At 43.1% G+C, this 18,211-nt stretch overlaps 1 protein-coding gene across 5 annotated transcripts in view; it reads right to left on the bottom strand.

Annotated features, from left to right (window-relative positions):
- The window catches only part of KANSL1 (KAT8 regulatory NSL complex subunit 1), a 174,882-nt gene that overhangs the window by 33,291 nt on the left and 123,380 nt on the right, over positions 1-18,211 (bottom strand). For all 5 annotated transcript variants that reach the window (XM_034755768.1, XM_034755769.1, XM_034755772.1 and 2 more), the window contains 2 exons: positions 16,507-16,648; positions 2,378-2,482 (listed from right to left, as the gene is read on the bottom strand). In XM_034755768.1, coding sequence (XP_034611659.1) covers positions 2,378-2,482; positions 16,507-16,648 — 247 coding nt within the window. The remainder of the gene's footprint in view (positions 1-2,377; positions 2,483-16,506; positions 16,649-18,211) is intronic.

Here is an 18,211-nt window from a genome sequence, read left to right as displayed (position 1 = left end):
CCTGTTTTATGCAAAGAGCAATCTCAGCACATGCTTCATTATTTCTTAGCAGCTATTTTTATTGCTGTAGCATGCAGGTGTCCCAACCAAGGATCAGGGCCCCATTGTGCTAACACTGGACAAACAAAAATTGATCACGGTCCTGAAGAGCTTACATTCCAAGTAAAAGAAAGACAAGTGGATACAAAACTGAGAAACAGTGAAACAAGGTAACAGTGAGAGGATTATAACCAGAATGATTCAGTGGTACCAGCACACCATCTGACCAACGAGATATCACAGCAGAAGAGAGTTTTAAGAAAGGATCTGAAGGAAGAGAATGAGGTGGCCTTGTCAGCCTGTGGATGTTTATGGGGAGCTCCTTCATAGGGTCAGCATGGATTTCCAAAAGGAAAAACAAAAACTGGCATTGGCATATTCTCAGCAAAAATTCCTGATTTAAACAGACAAACTGGAACAAAATGAAGTCTTCCTACCACTGTTAAACGTAACTATTTATCTCAGTCTTCAATCTAGCATTGACTGATTCTCTCAAGTAACAGGAAACTCCTCACTGCATGAATTTGCCTTCTCTGAAGCGATCACAGAATTCTATTCTATTGTATGTCTATTGTTCCCCACCTATTACTTGGCAGTCATGAAAGACGGTAAATAATCACTGGTCAGAGCAAGCCACTGCATGATCTAAAGTACTTTGTTATTCCAGTCCCATATCTTCACATTGCCCTGCTAGTGTACCCCAATGCCCTGCTATTCTGGTCCTAAGCAAATCCTGTTAACTGTAGCAAGTTATGTAGTAAGTTTTATGATGAGGTGAACTGTCATTCAAGGATTAATAAGAGACCCCAACAACTGTATTTGAATCCCAGTCTCAAGAGGTGAAAATTTAGTACAAGTTACCTGTAGCAACACCTGTGCTTTATAGATCAGGCTGTCAATAATTTGGTATTCTTGTCCATTATGGATTGGTACTGGTAATTTAGTATTGTTGTCCATTATATGTAGGCTTGACAAAAATAGATTTTTTTAAAAAATATTTTTGACAGATTACATCAATTGTTATTTTTAAGTTTTTAGATTTTTAGCAATTTAAATTTTCACTCTGTGGGAAATTATACCCCCATGTCAAACAATTATTTAATGACAGCAGACATTGAGAGTTAAAATGATAAACCTTTGTAACCATTAAAATGCAAATTGTCAACATAATATGCCAAAATATACAAAGGAAATAACTTTAAAATCAAACTAATACATTTCTCAAGCTGGATTTTTCTTATTTCAACTATTTATTAAACACTAGCAGCTTTCAAAACAGGAGGTCAAAATAATTGGAAGTTGTCTATTTTGGGAGCCAAATTCCAAAACTGTGGCAACAAGAAAACATTGGTTTTATTTAATATTCACCCCAAAGAAGGAGCTCTCTAAACTATGGTTGCTTAAAACTGCCTGCCTGATGCAGGCAGAAATATTCATCTCTTCTGTGAATTTATAAGTTAAAATAAATTAATATTAACTATTTTGGAGCCACACAGATAGCAACTCTCACCAACTGGAACAAGTGGCAAAATGTATTCTTTAGGTGCCCCTAAGTTTTGCTCCAGTTTGAAACTTACCAGACCCTATCAGCAGGTGCTCTACGGTCACCACCAGTAGGCGGCGCTAGAGGAGGTCAGTCCAAGTGTAGCTCACAGTACTGTAAAGCAGTTTGCAAAACCTCATCTTTAATATGTAGGTATTTCCATAAATGACATCAGGATGAAGCTAGGCCAGCCTGCACTGCATGATGAAACCTGTAGTCTCTATGGCCTACATTTCTATATTAAATAATAAATATTAAGCTCTTCATATAGTTCCCATCTGTAGATCTCATAGTATCATTTATTGCCACTTTGTGGGCAGTGAAACTGAAGCACAGATTAATCGCCACTTTTTCTAGAAGCATTCACTAGTTTTGTGCCCCTCCATCTCTGGGTGGGCAATCAAGACATTTTTGCTAGAGGGAAGAAGGTCTGAGAGAATAATTTTGTGTCTTTAGAGTGCTTTTCACTTGTCAACTACTATATAAATGTTAATGTTTATTACAAGGGTCTCTCAGGGGAACCCTGTTCTAAAAACATGTCCAAGTCACCATATCTGTTAAACCCAGACCCCCCTGGAAAAAACCTCCTCACAGCATCAATTCTCCGGTAAAGCCCCACTAAGAGGCCTTTGAAGTGGGAGCTAACCAAACTGTGCACCATGCCTCAAAGGGCTTCCAGACACCACAGTCTAAGGATCTGTCTTCCAGGACACATGCCCAAAACAACATGCACCAGTACTTGCAGATATGTTTCTGTAGTATCTAGTTGTGTCTCTCTCCATCTTTGGCACTTACCAGTCTGTCAGTCCCGGGCTCCAGCTTAACTTCGGCACTAAGGGGATGGGATGCATCATCTACTGCAGTATCTGGGGACGATGCTTCACCAAGGACTATCAGCCCCTAGAGGAAAGAAAAATGTAAGAATTATTACTGTACCATGGTGGATCGATTTCTTCAGTCTCATGTCTTCCCTTCTTCACACTCCAGAAACCTAAACCACCACCGCAGGTTTGTGTCCAAAGCATCATTCAAACAGGATGCCAAACAGAATCCCCGCTGCCTAGATTTTCAGGTCATCTAAGTTAAACAGGTGCAGAACCCACGGCTTTGACCCATCCATAGCATAGTCAGCTCCCTCTCAGGCAAGGCTGCTGAATGCTGCCCCCTCCTCTCTGATGCACTGCATATACGAGGAGTCAGCTAGCTGTCTGTGAGCAAATACAAAGAACATTTCAGTGGAGTGGAAAAGAGAACTGCTTCTTGTAATAAAGAATACAAAGCGGATCCTCCATCATAGCAAGACGAAGGGGAGGGCAAAGTCACAACTGTGCCAATGCAAAGGCAATAAACCCTGGCTAAAAACCCCACAACCAACAAGGAGCTCAGAGCAGATTTTCATCATGGATGGTGCATTCTCAGAGACCAATACAGGAAAGAAACACACTGATATTAGAAGCCCTCTACACCAACATTACACACAAAGATGGACTACAAGCCATCAGGAACAGTATCCCCAACAATGTCACTGCAAACCTGGTGGCTGAACTTTGTCCTGACCTGCAACTATTTCACATATGGGGACAATATATACCTTCAGGTCAGTGGCACTGCTAGGAGTACTCGCATGGCCCCACAGTATGCCAACATTTTTATGGCTGACTTAGAACAACGCTTCCTCAGCTCTCGTCCCCTAATGCCCCTACTCTACTTGCATTACATTGATGTCATCTTCATCATCTGCACCCAGGGAAAAGCCGTCCTTGAGGAATTCCACCAAGATTTCAATAATTTCCATCCCACCATCAACCTCAGCCTGGACCAGTCCACACAAGAGAGCCACTTCCTGGACACTACAGTGCTAATAAGTGATGGTGACAAACACCACCCTATACAGGAAACCTACTGACCACTATACTTACCTACATGCCTCCAGCTTTCAACCAGACCACATCACACGATCCATTGTCTAAAGCCAAGCTCTAAGATACAAGCGCGTTTGCGCCAATCCCTCAGCCAGAGACAAACACCTACAAGCTCTCTATCAAGCATTCTTAAAACGACAATATCCACCTGCTGAAGTGAAGAAATAGATTGACAGAGCCAGAAGAGTATCCAGAAGTCACCTACTCCAGGACAGGCCCAACAAAGAAAGTAACAGAATGCCACTAGCCATCACTTTCAGCCCTCAATTAAAACCTCTCCAGCGCATCATCAAGGATCTACAACCTATCCTGAAGGACGATCCATCACTCACAGATCTTGGGAGACAGGCCAGTCCTCGCTTACAGACAGCCCCCCCAACCTGAAGCAAATACTCACCAGCAACCACACACCAGAAACACTAACCCAGGAACCAAACCCTGCAACAAACCCCGGTGCCAACTCTGTCCACATAGCTATTCAGGGGATACCATCATAGGACCTAATCACATCAGCCACACCATTAGAGGCTTGTTCACCTGCACATCTACTAATGTGATGTGTGCCAGCAATGCCCCTCTGCCACATACATTGGCCAAAATGTCTCTAGGCAAAAGAATAAATGGACACAAGTCAGACATCAAGAACTGTAACATTCAAAAACCAGTTGGGAGAACACTTCAACCTCCCTGGACACTCAATTACAGACCTAAAAGTGGCAATTCTCCAACAAAAAAACCCTCAAAAACAGACTCCAACAAGAAACTGCAGAACTGGAATTAATTTGCAAACTGGACACCATTAAATTAGGCTTGAATAAAGACTGGGAGTGAATGGGTCATTACACAAACTAAAAACTATTTCCCCGTGCTAATTTTCCCCCTACTGTTACTCACATCTTCTTGTCAACTGTTTGAAATGGGCCATCCTGATTATCCCTACAAATGTTTTTTTTCCTCCTGCTGATAATAGCCCACCTTAATTGACTAGTCTTGTTAGAGTTGGTATGGCAACCCCCTTTTTTCATGGTGTGTGTGTGTGTGTGTGTGTGTAAGTAATATAAAATCTTCCTACTGTATTTTCCACTGCATGCATCTCATGAAGTGGCTTTTAGCCCATGAAAGCTTATGCCCAAATAAATTTGTTAGTCTCTAAGGTGCCACAAGTACTCCTCGTTCTTTTTACTGATATTTAAATAATCACCAGCAGCTACAAATCCAGTAGCGCATGGCAGGGTGGAGAGGGTTGTTTTATCAGGATTCTAATGATATCTATTCTCTCCTGTTTTTTTCCCTTTTACCCCATAACACTTGGGATTTAAATCAAAGGCCAGAACTATTCTACCTCTATGTAGAGTAGATGCTAATAATTCATCATGGCTGTATGTGCATTAGGAGTTGACAAAGATGACCTATTTAACATTCCCGGGGGAGGGGGGGGGGAGGAAGAGAGAGAGAGAAGAGGAGGAAACCTTTTGGTAAGATCTAACTGGGAAGCAAGAGGGGGGAAGATGAGAGGTCAGGCACAAGGACAATATTGGCTCCTATATGTGCCACTCCCCCGCACCCCAGGTAAACAGAACTTAAAGGTGACAACAAGAAAAGGAAACTAGAAACAAAAAGGATAACAGTAGTGAAGGGGACCAGGATGACGATAAAGCTTGTGAGGGCGGGGGGAGCACGTGGAGAGCCTTAAAGGCATAAATATACTATGAGGTGAAGGCAAATTAGGACCATGGTCATCTCTGGTCATGGAGGTGACTGGTCCTTCCCTAGGATGCTGGCAGGGCTACTTGGCATGAAGATACCAGACACGGATCAGCCACTTGAAGGCCCCAGAGGCTACACTACGTGTTGCCACACAAGCCATCAGAGCTCTAGTTTTCCAGGGACAAGACAAGGCCATTAAGGCTAGGGAAGAGCAAAAATGCCCCCAAGTCCAAAGAATAACTCTGTGGCCATGAGCATGGTCCCTTATTATTGCCAAGTTATTTATTTTTTAACTGCACACTTAGACTGGCTGCACTTTTCCACACCAAAGCTCAGGCCCAAACTTCACTGCCACCATTCCTCCCTCCCTGCACTCCTGGAGCCTGTGCCAACACCTGCATCCTCCCAGAGCGCGCCACAAGCCCTTGCATGGACATTTTGCGTAGCAACAACTGCATCTTAGCTGTATCGATGGCACTGATCCCGTATTTGGGCCTTTCTGAGAGCCTAACATCACGGCTTGAGGGAATCAGATCTAGAACAGCAGTCCACTGGGTTTCCAGAAAATCATGGTGGCGACCCATAATCTAGTAATTAATTTATGTAAAAATCATGTAATGAGATAAGCAGGTTTAAATAAAAGGGGTAGATGGTTTCTGACTAGCAGTTCTGGCTGCCTCTATTCTTCCATCTCCCTCCTTCCTTATTACCCCTAAGGAAACTACCCACTGTCTAAGGTGGATGTTAATTAATAATTTCTACGGTTATCTGGGAGTCACAGGAGGGTGCTGGGCTTAGAAGGGATGGGGAGATGCTGACTTCTGGAATTCTAGAAATGATTAAATACTGCCGTGCTTCTTCTCCCAGCCTCCCTAAACGCTGATCTACCCAAAGTGACCCATCACCTTCTGTAACCAGTTCCAAAGCCACCCGAGGTTGGGAACCAGCAACAGGGAGGTAGGTCAGGTGGAGGAAAACTGGCATGGAGCTAGCAACAGTGAGACTGGCACCAGAAAATGGTGCGTTGGAAATCCAAGGGAAGACTTTTCTTCTCCTGGCGCTCATGGATTTGTGTGCCCTTTGTTTTGCTCAGAGAAAGCAAAAGTGAGGAGGCAGGAAAAGTCAGGGTTATAAAGGCCTTTACTAATCTTCAATTCATCCTGAGTAAGAACACAAGTGGATGAGCAGAACTCTTCTGTGAGTTCCAGGAAAACTGCAATGCTCAGGTCTAGCACCTTTGATATTTATTAATAGTAATTGATTTGCAATTTTTTTTAAATGTCGGTCGTCATTTCATTCTCAGTACCTGAATAGTGTCTCAGCTGAACCTGCCATTGTATTGTTGTCATCAGATTGAGCTTCTCTGACTAATATACAAAAGCTTTAAGAATGCAGCTCACCATGTGGAATGCAGGGGAGAGGAAGCCTTCTATTTTAAAATAAAATTTCATGTTCTAAAAACCTTCATTTAAAATTTTGAAACTTATCTTTTTTTTAAGCTTCCATATAGGATATTTATTACCAATTCCTACCTTACATTCTCTCGCAGGCACTATATCCTGAACTGGGCTGTGGGAATTGGCTAGATTTCTTTCATCGACACCCTATATAATTTATCACACTATCAGGATGGCACCCTTCCTTTAGATGGTTGGGTGTTTTATTTTACTTTTTCAAGCATCAATGATTTCCTCTTCTTTGTAATAATAGGTAGGGATAAGATCATTAATTGACATTACAGTTCAACTCTTTAAAGCAGGAAAAGTAGAGGGAATCATGTGAGCCCTATCAGGGGCTTAGTATTACTTTTTTTAAAGCACCCAGAAACATGCTAGGCACTTTGCAGACAAGAAATCTGATGGTTCCCCCTCATATTTACTAGTTAGTCTAATTACGTCTTCCCTGCGCAGGTTTTATTAATAACTATGGGATTAACTGGAACCCATCTGTATACCCCATCTGAGAACATGACATTTCCCAGAAGCATGGTGCTCATACTCCTATAGTATCAATCAGCCTCAGACAAAATGATATTGGGTGGGAAGGGGGCAGTAGAATGCAAAGTTGCATCAGAAGCGCCACAGTCTTAGGGTACGTCTACACTACCCACCGGATCAGCAGGCAGTGATCGATCTATCAGGGAAATCGATTTATCGGACACGATAAATCGATCCCCAATCGCTCTGCCGTCAACTCCTGTACTCCACCATGGCGAGAGACAGAAGCGGAGTCAACGGAGGAGTGGCGGCAGTTGACCCTGCACCGTGAGGACGCGAGGTAAGTCTACCTAAGATATGTTCACTTCAGCTACGCTATTCTCATAGCTGAAGTTGCGCATCTTAGGTCGATCCCCCCGACCCTAGCGTAGACCAGGCCTGCGACTGAGCTCCTCACATGGAGACTGTAGTCATCATCTTCACACTCTACTATAAATCTGACCCACTGAGCTAGCCCAAGCTTTAACAGGAGATGTGTTTAGGGAAACTGCTGCAATTCACTTTTTCTTGCAACAAGTTCCTCCCAATAACTGTTTCAGAACCCCTCTTCGCCCTGCTTCCAACCACCATTCAGAACAAAATCCCTGGGTTTCTTCCAGATTAGCAACTCCAAATTGGCCACATAACTGTATGCATGTTACACTACCACCATGACCACCAAGCAACCAGACTAAGAACAGACAGCACAATAAACCCATCTGTCTGAACTGAGAAACAATTTGAACAGAGACTGAAGACGTAAAAATTACTCCAGCCCCTCCCTACCTGCTTTCCAAGAAGCAGTTTCACTCAACCTCTTTACACTTGAGGCTAGGTCTACACTACCCGCCTGAATCGGCGGGTAGAAATCGACCTCTCGGGGATCAATCCCCTAATCGACGCTCTTACTCCACCAGCAGAGGTGGGAGTAAGCGCCGTCGACAGGAAGCCGCGGAGGTCGATTTTGCCGTGGTCCTCACAGCGGGGTAAGTCAGCTGCGATGTCGAATTCAGCTAAGCTATTCACATAGCTGAATTTGCGTATCTTAAATCGACTCCCCCCTGTAGTGTAGATGTAGCCTGAGTCAAAGCCCGTAAGAGCAGATATTTTCATGCAAAGATCTTAATTTAAGGTTTTGGTTTTTTTTAATGCCTTACTACTCCCACTCCCATGTGAGATCTCTTACAAGTAAGAAAACTTGAGGCAGAGAGAGAGAGAGAGAGAGAGAGAGAGAGAGAGTAAATTCACTGTCCCCTCCACCTCAGAGCCAGTATACTACTGTTGCAAGGAGGGGCAAAAATTTTTGAAAAAGAATTTGCCTGTGTGCCAACAGCTATGTTCATGGGTAGCGTTGTCATTTTCTCTAATAAAACCTAGCAGTGTGAGAGATGCCCAAGAAGGTTTTATGAAATGAAGACAGACACATATTATGCAATTTACTTCATAAGCACATTTATTCCCCCAAACATAATAAGCAGACACGATATGTCCAAAATAAAGATGCGACACTACAGCCCATATCCTTCATAGTTGTATTATGATGAAATTTATGTAAGATGAGTCATGTAAGGTGTCACTGGAAAAGCTATGATTTGCTGAATATGATTATCTATTTATATGCATATATCATTTTTATATCCGAAGTTATGAATACTGGCTACGGATCTGTATTTCAAATGTGCTTACTCTGGAAAACACCCAGAGGTAACCTTTCAGGTACAACACTGGTAAAGCTAGAGACTGCCAATGGCTCAACCAAGACAAAGGGCTGTGGAACAGCTTAGCCTTCCTGTGCAGCGGTTCTCAAACTGTGGGTCGGGACCCCCAAAGTGGATCATGACTAGGGTGACCAGTTGTCCAGATTTTATAGGGCCAGTCCCGATATTTGGGGCTGTGTCTTATATAGGCACCTATAGCCCCCCTCAACCCAATCCTGATTTTTTCACACTTGCTGTCTGGTCACCCTAGTGACAACCAAATGTTCCCTCTAATTTTTTCCCACCCATGTGCGGAATAAATTGTTATGTGCACTAAGGTAATGGGTTGCTTTTTTCACAGGTCCGTCTATGGGAGCTCTCTGAACATTGCTGGAGGCAACAGAGACAAGAGTGATAGCTACAGAGATCTGGGCGCATCCTGAAAAGAGACTCCTTCTCCAAGCCCTGAGCAACTCCCCAGAACAAAGCACAGAGGCTTTTGCACTAGGGCAAGACTGGAGAGGACGTTACTTGCTCAAGATCACACAGCAAGTCACTGATGAGACAGTGAGTATTCAATCTGGTATCCTAGTCCCATGCTCTAACCAATCATTCTCGTTAGAGTACGATACATACTGGGATTCTGAACACGCAACAGGGGTGTTACAAAAACATTAGAAATCGCCATTACTGAAATAAGCCAAGTTTGACTCATGGGTGAAACTTAGCTTCTGCAGAACAAACTACTAACATGCCAACAGGTGGATGGTATTCAGCAGGGCCTGGGCTATAGTTTCCTTCCCTTCAGAGCAGAGAGAAGATACTAAAATTGGTCAAATTCAAGAGGGTATTAGCCATTGCTGGCCAGAAAAATCTCTGATACAGAGACTGTAGCTATTCCTAATGAAAAGTTTCCTGTATCACAAGCATAAGTAGCTCCAACTCATGTTCTCTGTGGACAAGTGACTAGGCACATTCTGTGCTAGTCCTAAGCACTGGTAGCCTCTAGAACAAAAACTGCCAAATTGCTCAATGTTGGCTCAGCAGCGATCCTACTGAACTACTGCACCTGCAGCACTTAGTACAAGGGGAGAGAGAAGAGGACCTGCCGAGAGAGGAGCTCCTCAATAAATTACTTCATGGGCACATCCCAGTTCCTTCTCATTTCACATCCTCCATTTATCCAGAGAACAGGTTACTCCTAGGGGAATTCTGTGCCACTGAATTCATATACTAGAGAACTAAACCCCTACCACCTAGGGGCAGATTTAAAAGAGACAGGGATGGGGCATCCTGACATAGTCCAGGAGCAAATGTCCTGACAAGAAAAACCAACCTCCTTGCTAGTGCCAGCTATTGAGAAGGGGTAATGTTGGCATTTCTACTACAGAACCGACTCTGGGCCCTGCATAAAGGTTCTTTCCCATCTCTCCTCTTTATTAACTTCCAAGTAGTTCTGTATGACAAATCAGAATTTCCATCCCAGTCGCTCCTGCAAGTGAGAGGAGAGGGCAGAAAGTAGGCTCTTGGGAGAGGAAGCTAACTGCCTGGGGAACAGGACCACTCCTCTGCCCCTTCACAGCCTCCCAGGAACGCTCTCTCACTCTTTTTTTTTTTTTTTTTGGGGGGGGGGGGGGGGGGGGGGGGGGGCATGGGGGGAGAATGGGGATGGGACAAGTTCCGGCAAGAATAGATAAAAATGTATTTAAAAAGTAATATATCCATTTTTAAATACATTTTGATTAAAATTAAATATAGGTTTAAATTTAACACACAAACCTATTTAAAATTAAATTTGAAGTTATGACAACCTATGTTAAGGCCTACACTTACTATAATCTATTTCAAATATAAAGCAGTACATTTGGTTGCCAAGATTTAAAGAAACTCAGATCACTGGATTGGTGGAAGTCACTGGCTAAGCACCTGGAACCAGAGCATACTGAAGTACTAAGCCAGCCTTTGACAGCAGTAGCCTCTTCTGCAGGTAGAGAGAGAACATGTTCTTCATTTCAGTTTATTCAACTAGTTCAGTCCAATGACTAGTTTATTCAAAGTTGAGAAACCACAAAGTTGTAAAGGAAGGAAAGATTATTTTCCCCTTCCAATCTCTGAATAAAAGATGTGAGAAAATGAGAACCAGTTCAATTCACTAACCAGATATACTACCCTTTGTTTAATAAGTCAATTTTATATGCAAAACATCTTTTGACAAACTTCCAGATACTTTTTTCCTTATGTATCCTGAACATTTGAGTGTGCTTTACTTAATAAAAACATTCTAAAATGCATATTTTATGCAAATGTGTGTGCATATTTAATTGAATTTGAATATCCATCCAAATAGAGTTTGATTCAATAAGAAATGCAACATTCTAACATAAAAAATGTAAAAATTAAGAATCTAAATATTTTATGTTCTATAATTGCTAATAAATATTTGTAAATACACATCCTTCCACTATCGCCATTTCTCTCCCCCCATCCTGGTTAGCACAAAAGAAATACCAAATGCAGTGTAAACGCTACATTTAGCTGTCTGAATGGTTACCAACCAATCAGAATCAAACTTTTTGGAAAATAACTAAGTAGTACTTATGTTTAGCATAACATGATTAAAATTGATGATTTAAATCAAGATTTCTTGCTTGTTGATCTAAATCATTATTAAAATTGGTGACATACTTCTGAGTTAAATCACTCTAGACATGCCAGGCTGTGGGTATGCTGTCACTTCATACAGAATGGTTACCACATCTAGAGTCCCTGCACAAAATTTGTGTTTGGTTAAACACTGCAATACTTTGAATAGGAAAGGCACTTGATTCTAGTCTATACAATTATAGCAGCCGTTTAAATGCACCTCCCACATATATATGTCCAAAAAACTTTCACGTCCCCCTCACCCGCTAGTCCTTGGACCACCATCTGATTTCATCCAGAAAGATAAGAGATGGGTGTAGTTTGTACCAGATCCAGTGAATGGCACTCTAACCAGTAACATTAGGTGGCTCCCTTGGCTGGGGCAAAGCGTGTTGCCACTCCAGTAACCCCTGCCCTTGATGCACAGGGAATCTTGGGGCCTGAACAGAACATGTCATCACCAGACCACCAGGCCTGACTGGCTGCCTCCATTTAACCTGCTGTTTGTCAAATGTATAAACGGATGCCCACACAAGCAGCGTCCCACATTATGGCGACTGAAAGAATAGCTCCAAGGCAGCAAGTAACACACTGACGCTCATACTGGGGTTTCCTACTCTAGAGACCTGGGTTTGCATGTGAATGGGTATGAGTGCCCACCAAACAAACACACACAAAAAACACTGCATAGGTTTTGGGCAGAACTGGGGGTGGAAATTCACGCAGCACTTCAAGTTAGAACCTAGAGTCATTTATTTTCCAGGAGTACTAAAATTAGCTCCCAAATATATGGGGGGGGGGGGGGGGGGGAGATGAAATTGAGGAAGGGGAAGCCCTATGGAAATGCCATCTCAAGCAAAATAGGAAAAGCTGCACCACCACAGACATTTGTGCTAGTCTGTAGTGTAAAGAACATTAGCTCCACTCTGATCACTCAAAAAACAAAGCCTGCTCTTCTCTAGGGCGGATGTCTGGAATGGGATGACAAATCTTCCCTCTCTCCCATTTACTTCCTGCTTTCAAGTTTACAAATTTTCCATGAGCATGGCTCCTAGTTTGCCTCTAAAGTTTACATTTCACACAGACCACTAAAGCTTATGGAAAAGCACAGTGGAAGTTTTGTATAAAGTCAAGTATGACACTATAACCCACAGGAAGCAAACTTATGTCAGTCTGTTTCCAAATAAAAGCAGCTGCATTTAGACCTGAAATATCCTAATTGTACTATTTTCTTATTACAGTCTCTTCCTCCCATTTACCTCCTCTTTCAACACTTATGTAAGAATCTCCCTCTTCTCTTTTTTGCCCCTTCACCCTATGAAATGCTACATATTTCTGCTGGATTCCCCTAGTGGAATCTTCCTCAATTTCCAAAGCCCCATATATTGATGCTACGGTACTTTAAAAGTTTGTACCGTCTGATAGTCTAAAACACACTAATAAAAGTCACATCCTTTTGGGCATTAAGTACAGATCTGTTTCTTCTGCCCCAGAATTCTCTTGCTCTGCTGGTCTTTATACTCACCCTCAACTACTCCCACAAGAAAAAACAACTTGCTATAACAGCTTTCACACAGGTTTCAGAGTGGAAGCCGTGTTAGTCTGTATCAGCAAAAAGAACGAGTAGTAATTGTGCCACCTTAGAGACTAACATTTATTTGGGCATAAGTTTCCGTGGGCTAAAACCCACTTCATCAGATGCATGCAGTGGAAAATACAGTAGAAATATTACACACACACACACACCATGAAAAAATAGGTGTTGCCATACCAACGCTAATGAGACTAATCAATTAAGGTGGGCTATTATCAGCAGGAGAAAAAAAAAAAAAAAAAACGTTTGTAGTGATAATCAGGATGGCCCATTTCAAAACAGTTGACAAGAAGGTGTGAGTAACAGTAGGGGGAAAATTAGCATGGGGAAGTAGTTTTTACTTTGTGTACTGACCCATCCACTCCCAGTCTTTATTCAAGCCTAATTTAATGGTGCCCAATTTACAAATTAATTCCAGTTCTGCAGTTTCTCGTTGGAGGCTGTTTTTGAAGTTTTTTTTGTTGGAGAATTGTGACTTTTAACTCTGTAATTGAGCGACCAGGGAGGTTGAAGTGTTCTCTGACTGGTTTTTGAATGTTATAATTCTTGATGTCTGATTTGTGTCCATTTATTCTTTTGCGTAGAGACTGTCCGTTTTGGCCAACGTACATAGCATTGCTGGCACATGATGGCATGTATCACACTGGTAGATGTGCAGGTGAACAAGCCTCTGATGGTGTGGCTGATGTGATTAGGTCCTATGATGGTGTCCCTTGAAAAGGTATGTGGACAGAATTGGCAACGGGCTTTGTTGCAAGGATAGGTTCCTGGGTTAGTATTTTTGTTGTGTGGTGTACGGTTGCTGGTGATTATTTGCTTCAGGTTGAGGGGGGGTGGTCTGTAAGCGAGGACTGGCCTGTCTCCCAAGATCTGTGAGAGTGAGGGATCGTACTCCAGGATAGGTTGTAGATCCTTGATGCGCTGGAGAGGTTTTAGTTGGGGGCTGAAGGTGACCGCTAGTGGCGTTCTGTTACTTTCTTTGTTGGACCTGTCTTGTAGTAGGTGACTTCTGGCTCTGTCAATCTGTTTCTTCACTTCAGCAGGTGAGTATTGTAGTTTTAAGAACGCTTGATAGAGATCTTGTAGTTTATCTCTGTCTGAGGGATTGGAGCAAATGCGGTTGTATCTTAGAGCTCGACTGTAGACAATGGATCGTGTGATGTGGTCTGGATGAAAGCTGGAGGCGATCAGGTGGTTTCCGGTATAGGGTGGTGATTATGTGACCATCGCTTATTAGCACTGTAGTGTCCAGGAAGTGGATCACTTGTGTGGACTGGTCCAGGCGGAGACTGATGGTGAGATGGAAATTTTAGAAATCATGGTGGAATTCCTCAAGGGCTTCTTTTCCATGGGTCCAGATGATGAAGATGTCATCAACGTAGCGCAAGTAGAGTAGGGGCGTTAGAACAACGCCACCTCAGCTCTCGTCCCCTAAGTCAGCCATAAAAATGTTGGCATACTGTGGGGCCATGCGGGTACCCACAGCAGTGCCGTTGACTTGAAGGTATACATTGTCCCCAAATGTGAAATAGTCGTGGGTGAGGACAAAGTCACAAAGTTCAGCCACCAGGTTTGCTGTGACATTATCAGGGATACTGTTCCTGGTGGCTCGTATTCCATCTTTGTGTGAAATGTTGGTATAAAGGGCTTCTACATCCAGAAACCACCTGGCCACTGTGGAAGATCACCAATGGATTGTAGTTTCCTCAGGAAGTCAGTGGTGTCTCTAAGAGAGCTAGGAATGCCGGTAGCATAGGGCCTAAGGAGAGAGTCTACATAGCCAGACAATCCTGCTGTCAGGGTGCCAATGCCTGAGATGATGGGGCGTCCAGGATTTCCAGGTTTATGGATCTTGGATAGCCGATAGAATACCCCTGGTCAGGGTTCTAGGGGTGTGTCTGTGCAGATTTGTTCCTGTGCTTTTTCAGGGAGTTTCTTGATCAAATGGTGTAGTTTCTTTTGGTCACCCTCAGTGGGATCAGAGGGGAATGGCCTGTAGAATGTGGTGGTAGAGAGCTGCTTAGCAGCCTCTTGTTCATATTCCGACCTATTCATGACGATGACAGCACCTTCTTTGTCAGCCTTTTTGATAATGATGTCAGAGTTGTTCCTGAGGCTGTGAATGGCATTGTGTTCTGCACACCTCAGGTTATGGGGCAAGTGATGCTCCTTTTCCACAATTTCAGCCCGTGCACATACGTGGAAGCACTCTATGTAGAAATCCAGTCTGTTGTTTCGACCTACAGGAGTCCACGCAGAATCCTCCTTTTTGTAGTGTTGGTAGGAAGGTTTCTGTGGATTAGTGTGCTGCTCAGAGTTGTGTTGGAAATATTCCTTGAGTCGAAGACGTCGAAAGTAGGATTCCAGGTCACTGCAGAACGGTATCATGTTCGTGGGGGTGGAGGGGCAGAAGGAGAGGCCTCGAGATAGCCCGGCAGAAGAGTCTGTCCTAAGAGTATAGCTGGATAAATTAACAGTATTGTTGGGTGACTTAAGGGAACCACTGTTCTGGCCCCTTGTGGCACGTAGTAGTTTAGATTGCTTCTCTACAAAGGAAAAAAGTACACTAAACTAAGTGCATGCTGTAAATGCCTTGTCTAGTTTTTGTAAAGTCCAGCCACGAGGAAGTTTGTGTGGAAGGTTGGCTTTTTATGAGAGAATCCAGTTTTGAGATCTCATTCTTAATCTTTCCCTGTTTGCTGTATAGGATGTTGATCAGGTGGTTCCGCAGTTTCTTTGAGTGTGTGTGGCACAATCTCTCAGCACAGTCTGTGTGGTATGTAGATTGTAATGGATTTTTTATCTTCATTCCTTTTGGTATGATATCCATCTGTTTGCATTTGGAAAGGAAGATGATGTCTGTCTGTATCTGTACGAGTTTTTTCATGAAGTTGATGCACTTCCACTTCATATGGCTAAATTCAGTGCCTTGCATAGTGACAGGTTTCAGAGTGGTAGCTGTGTTAAGTCTGTATCAGCAAAAAGAACGAGGCGTACTTGTGGCACCTTAGAGACTAACAAATTTATTTGGGCATAAGCTTTCGTGGGCTAAAACCCACTTCATCGGATGCATGCAGTAGAAAATACAGTAACAACTCTCAGCACCAGCCCTGTTCAACAGTTATAATCACTGGCTTAAGTGATGCAGCCGTCTTTATGCTCTTTGTCACCCCAGATGAAAGAATTGTTCCTGACACATGTTCAAATTAATATTCGAACTAACCACATTTGTGCAATATGCCTAGTGGCAGCAGACTCCAGACGTATTAAGCCTCAACATCCAGAACAATATATAATACACATGCACACCCTGCTCTCTCTCTCTCTCTGAAAGGGAACAGCCATTGAGAAAAAACAAGCATCCCCAAATCCCCCCATTCCTTACCTTATTAGCACGAATCTGCTTGTAAATATCTGTTTGCTGTCGGATTCGGTATTCCAGGTCTGAGACGTGAGCTTGGAGCCAGTTCCAGCGACTGACTATACCTGCTCGGTCTGCTGCCCATCTCCATTCTGCCCGTCTCCTCCTGAAATAGGGAAACAAATACTTTTGAACACAACTCCAAACACACATTGACAAAGCTTTGTTGGGTGGCTCAAAGAGCAGATGCATCAAAAGCTTAATACTAAAATGGCATGAATACCCTCCTCTCAAAACACAATGTTAATCTACTGCAGAACTGCAGAGACCTACTATGATAGAAACATCAGACATGAACAATGTAATCTAAAAAACCTCATGCTTCAGGGCTTCCTGACCTGTACGGAAAAAAGGAGACGATACTGTTAAGTTTCATACTTTAATCTGCATTTTTTTCCATACGTGTTAGAGGTGATGCTCTCTGTTCAGACCACTCATTCAAACCTTCAAGCATGAAATGGATATCTAACCATTACATACTGAAGTGAAGCTAAATGTATTTCACTTAAACCACTGAACAATTAGATGGCAACACCTTTTGGTCACATCCAACACAAGCTGATTTAGAGGTGCCATACCGCATTTCCCAGGCCACACAGCCAACTCAGTTACCCCTTATTTACTCTCTTTAAAAGCATCTCTATTGTCCAACACTAGGAGTAATAAAATACAAATGGTCACAAAAAGGAGGAATCTGGCCTACAAAGCTGCGACTGTGTGGTATGCACTAAATGTTAAGGTTCAGAATGCCTTAGCAATTGTGATAAAAACCAACACAAGATTTATTTTGTTTTTAAGAGTGGCTCCACTCTTCAAGACATGCAGTTTTGTTCCCTCTGCTGTCCTCCTCAAGACACTCCCAATAAGGAAGAAGCAGCTCCTGGGGCGTTGTCAAGGACAGCTGGCATCAGCAAACTTGAGTTTTGTGCCTGATAACTGGTTCTGGTGTGTACGGAAATGTTAGGAACCTACTAAAAGCTAAAATGCATGGTCTCATCTCCGTCACTGAAAGGCGCGAAATTGGACAACGCGGGTCAAAACACACCAAACCTGTTTACCCTTTCCCTAATTTCACTATCCCTGCAATGAACACAACATATAGTACTCCAAGAGCATGCACTTCTCTCTACTAGACTGTAATCCACCACAGTATTTTATAATTCATTCAGTCACAAAACAAACGGTTACTCTATCATCACTATATACAAGACCGAAGAGGAGGCTACTTACCTGTAACTGAAGGTTCTTTGATATGTGTGGTCCCTATCTGTATTCCACTGAGGGGCTACGCATGCGCACTATGTGCCCAGAGTCTGAGAATTTTTAGAATAGTATCCATTGGCCCACACATGCGCCCTGGCTTGCCTCATGCTTCCATCAGAGGCAATAAAGGGTGGGGCAGACTGACCATGTCTCCAGTTCCTTCTCCACTGCGAATCTGGCAGATCTGTAGCAGAGGGGAGGGGAGGTGGGAAGTGGAATCAGATGGGGACCACACATCTGTAACAGGAGGTTCTTCGAGATAAGTAGCCTCCTTCTTCCAGAGCTGGTCCCTATTCTATTCCACTGAGGATGATTAACAAGCAGTACTTAAGATGGAGGAGGGTGAGTAGTACAGAGGACCGCCATGCCAAAGGAGGCATCCACCACTGAGTCTTGCACTAAGGCT

This window comes from Trachemys scripta, chromosome 23 (assembly GCF_013100865.1).
Source record: "Trachemys scripta elegans isolate TJP31775 chromosome 23, CAS_Tse_1.0, whole genome shotgun sequence".
In the NCBI taxonomy this organism is placed as follows: Eukaryota; Metazoa; Chordata; order Testudines; family Emydidae; genus Trachemys; species Trachemys scripta.
Note: the sequence above shows the minus strand (reverse complement) of the source record. Positions and strands in the feature narration are given on the sequence as shown.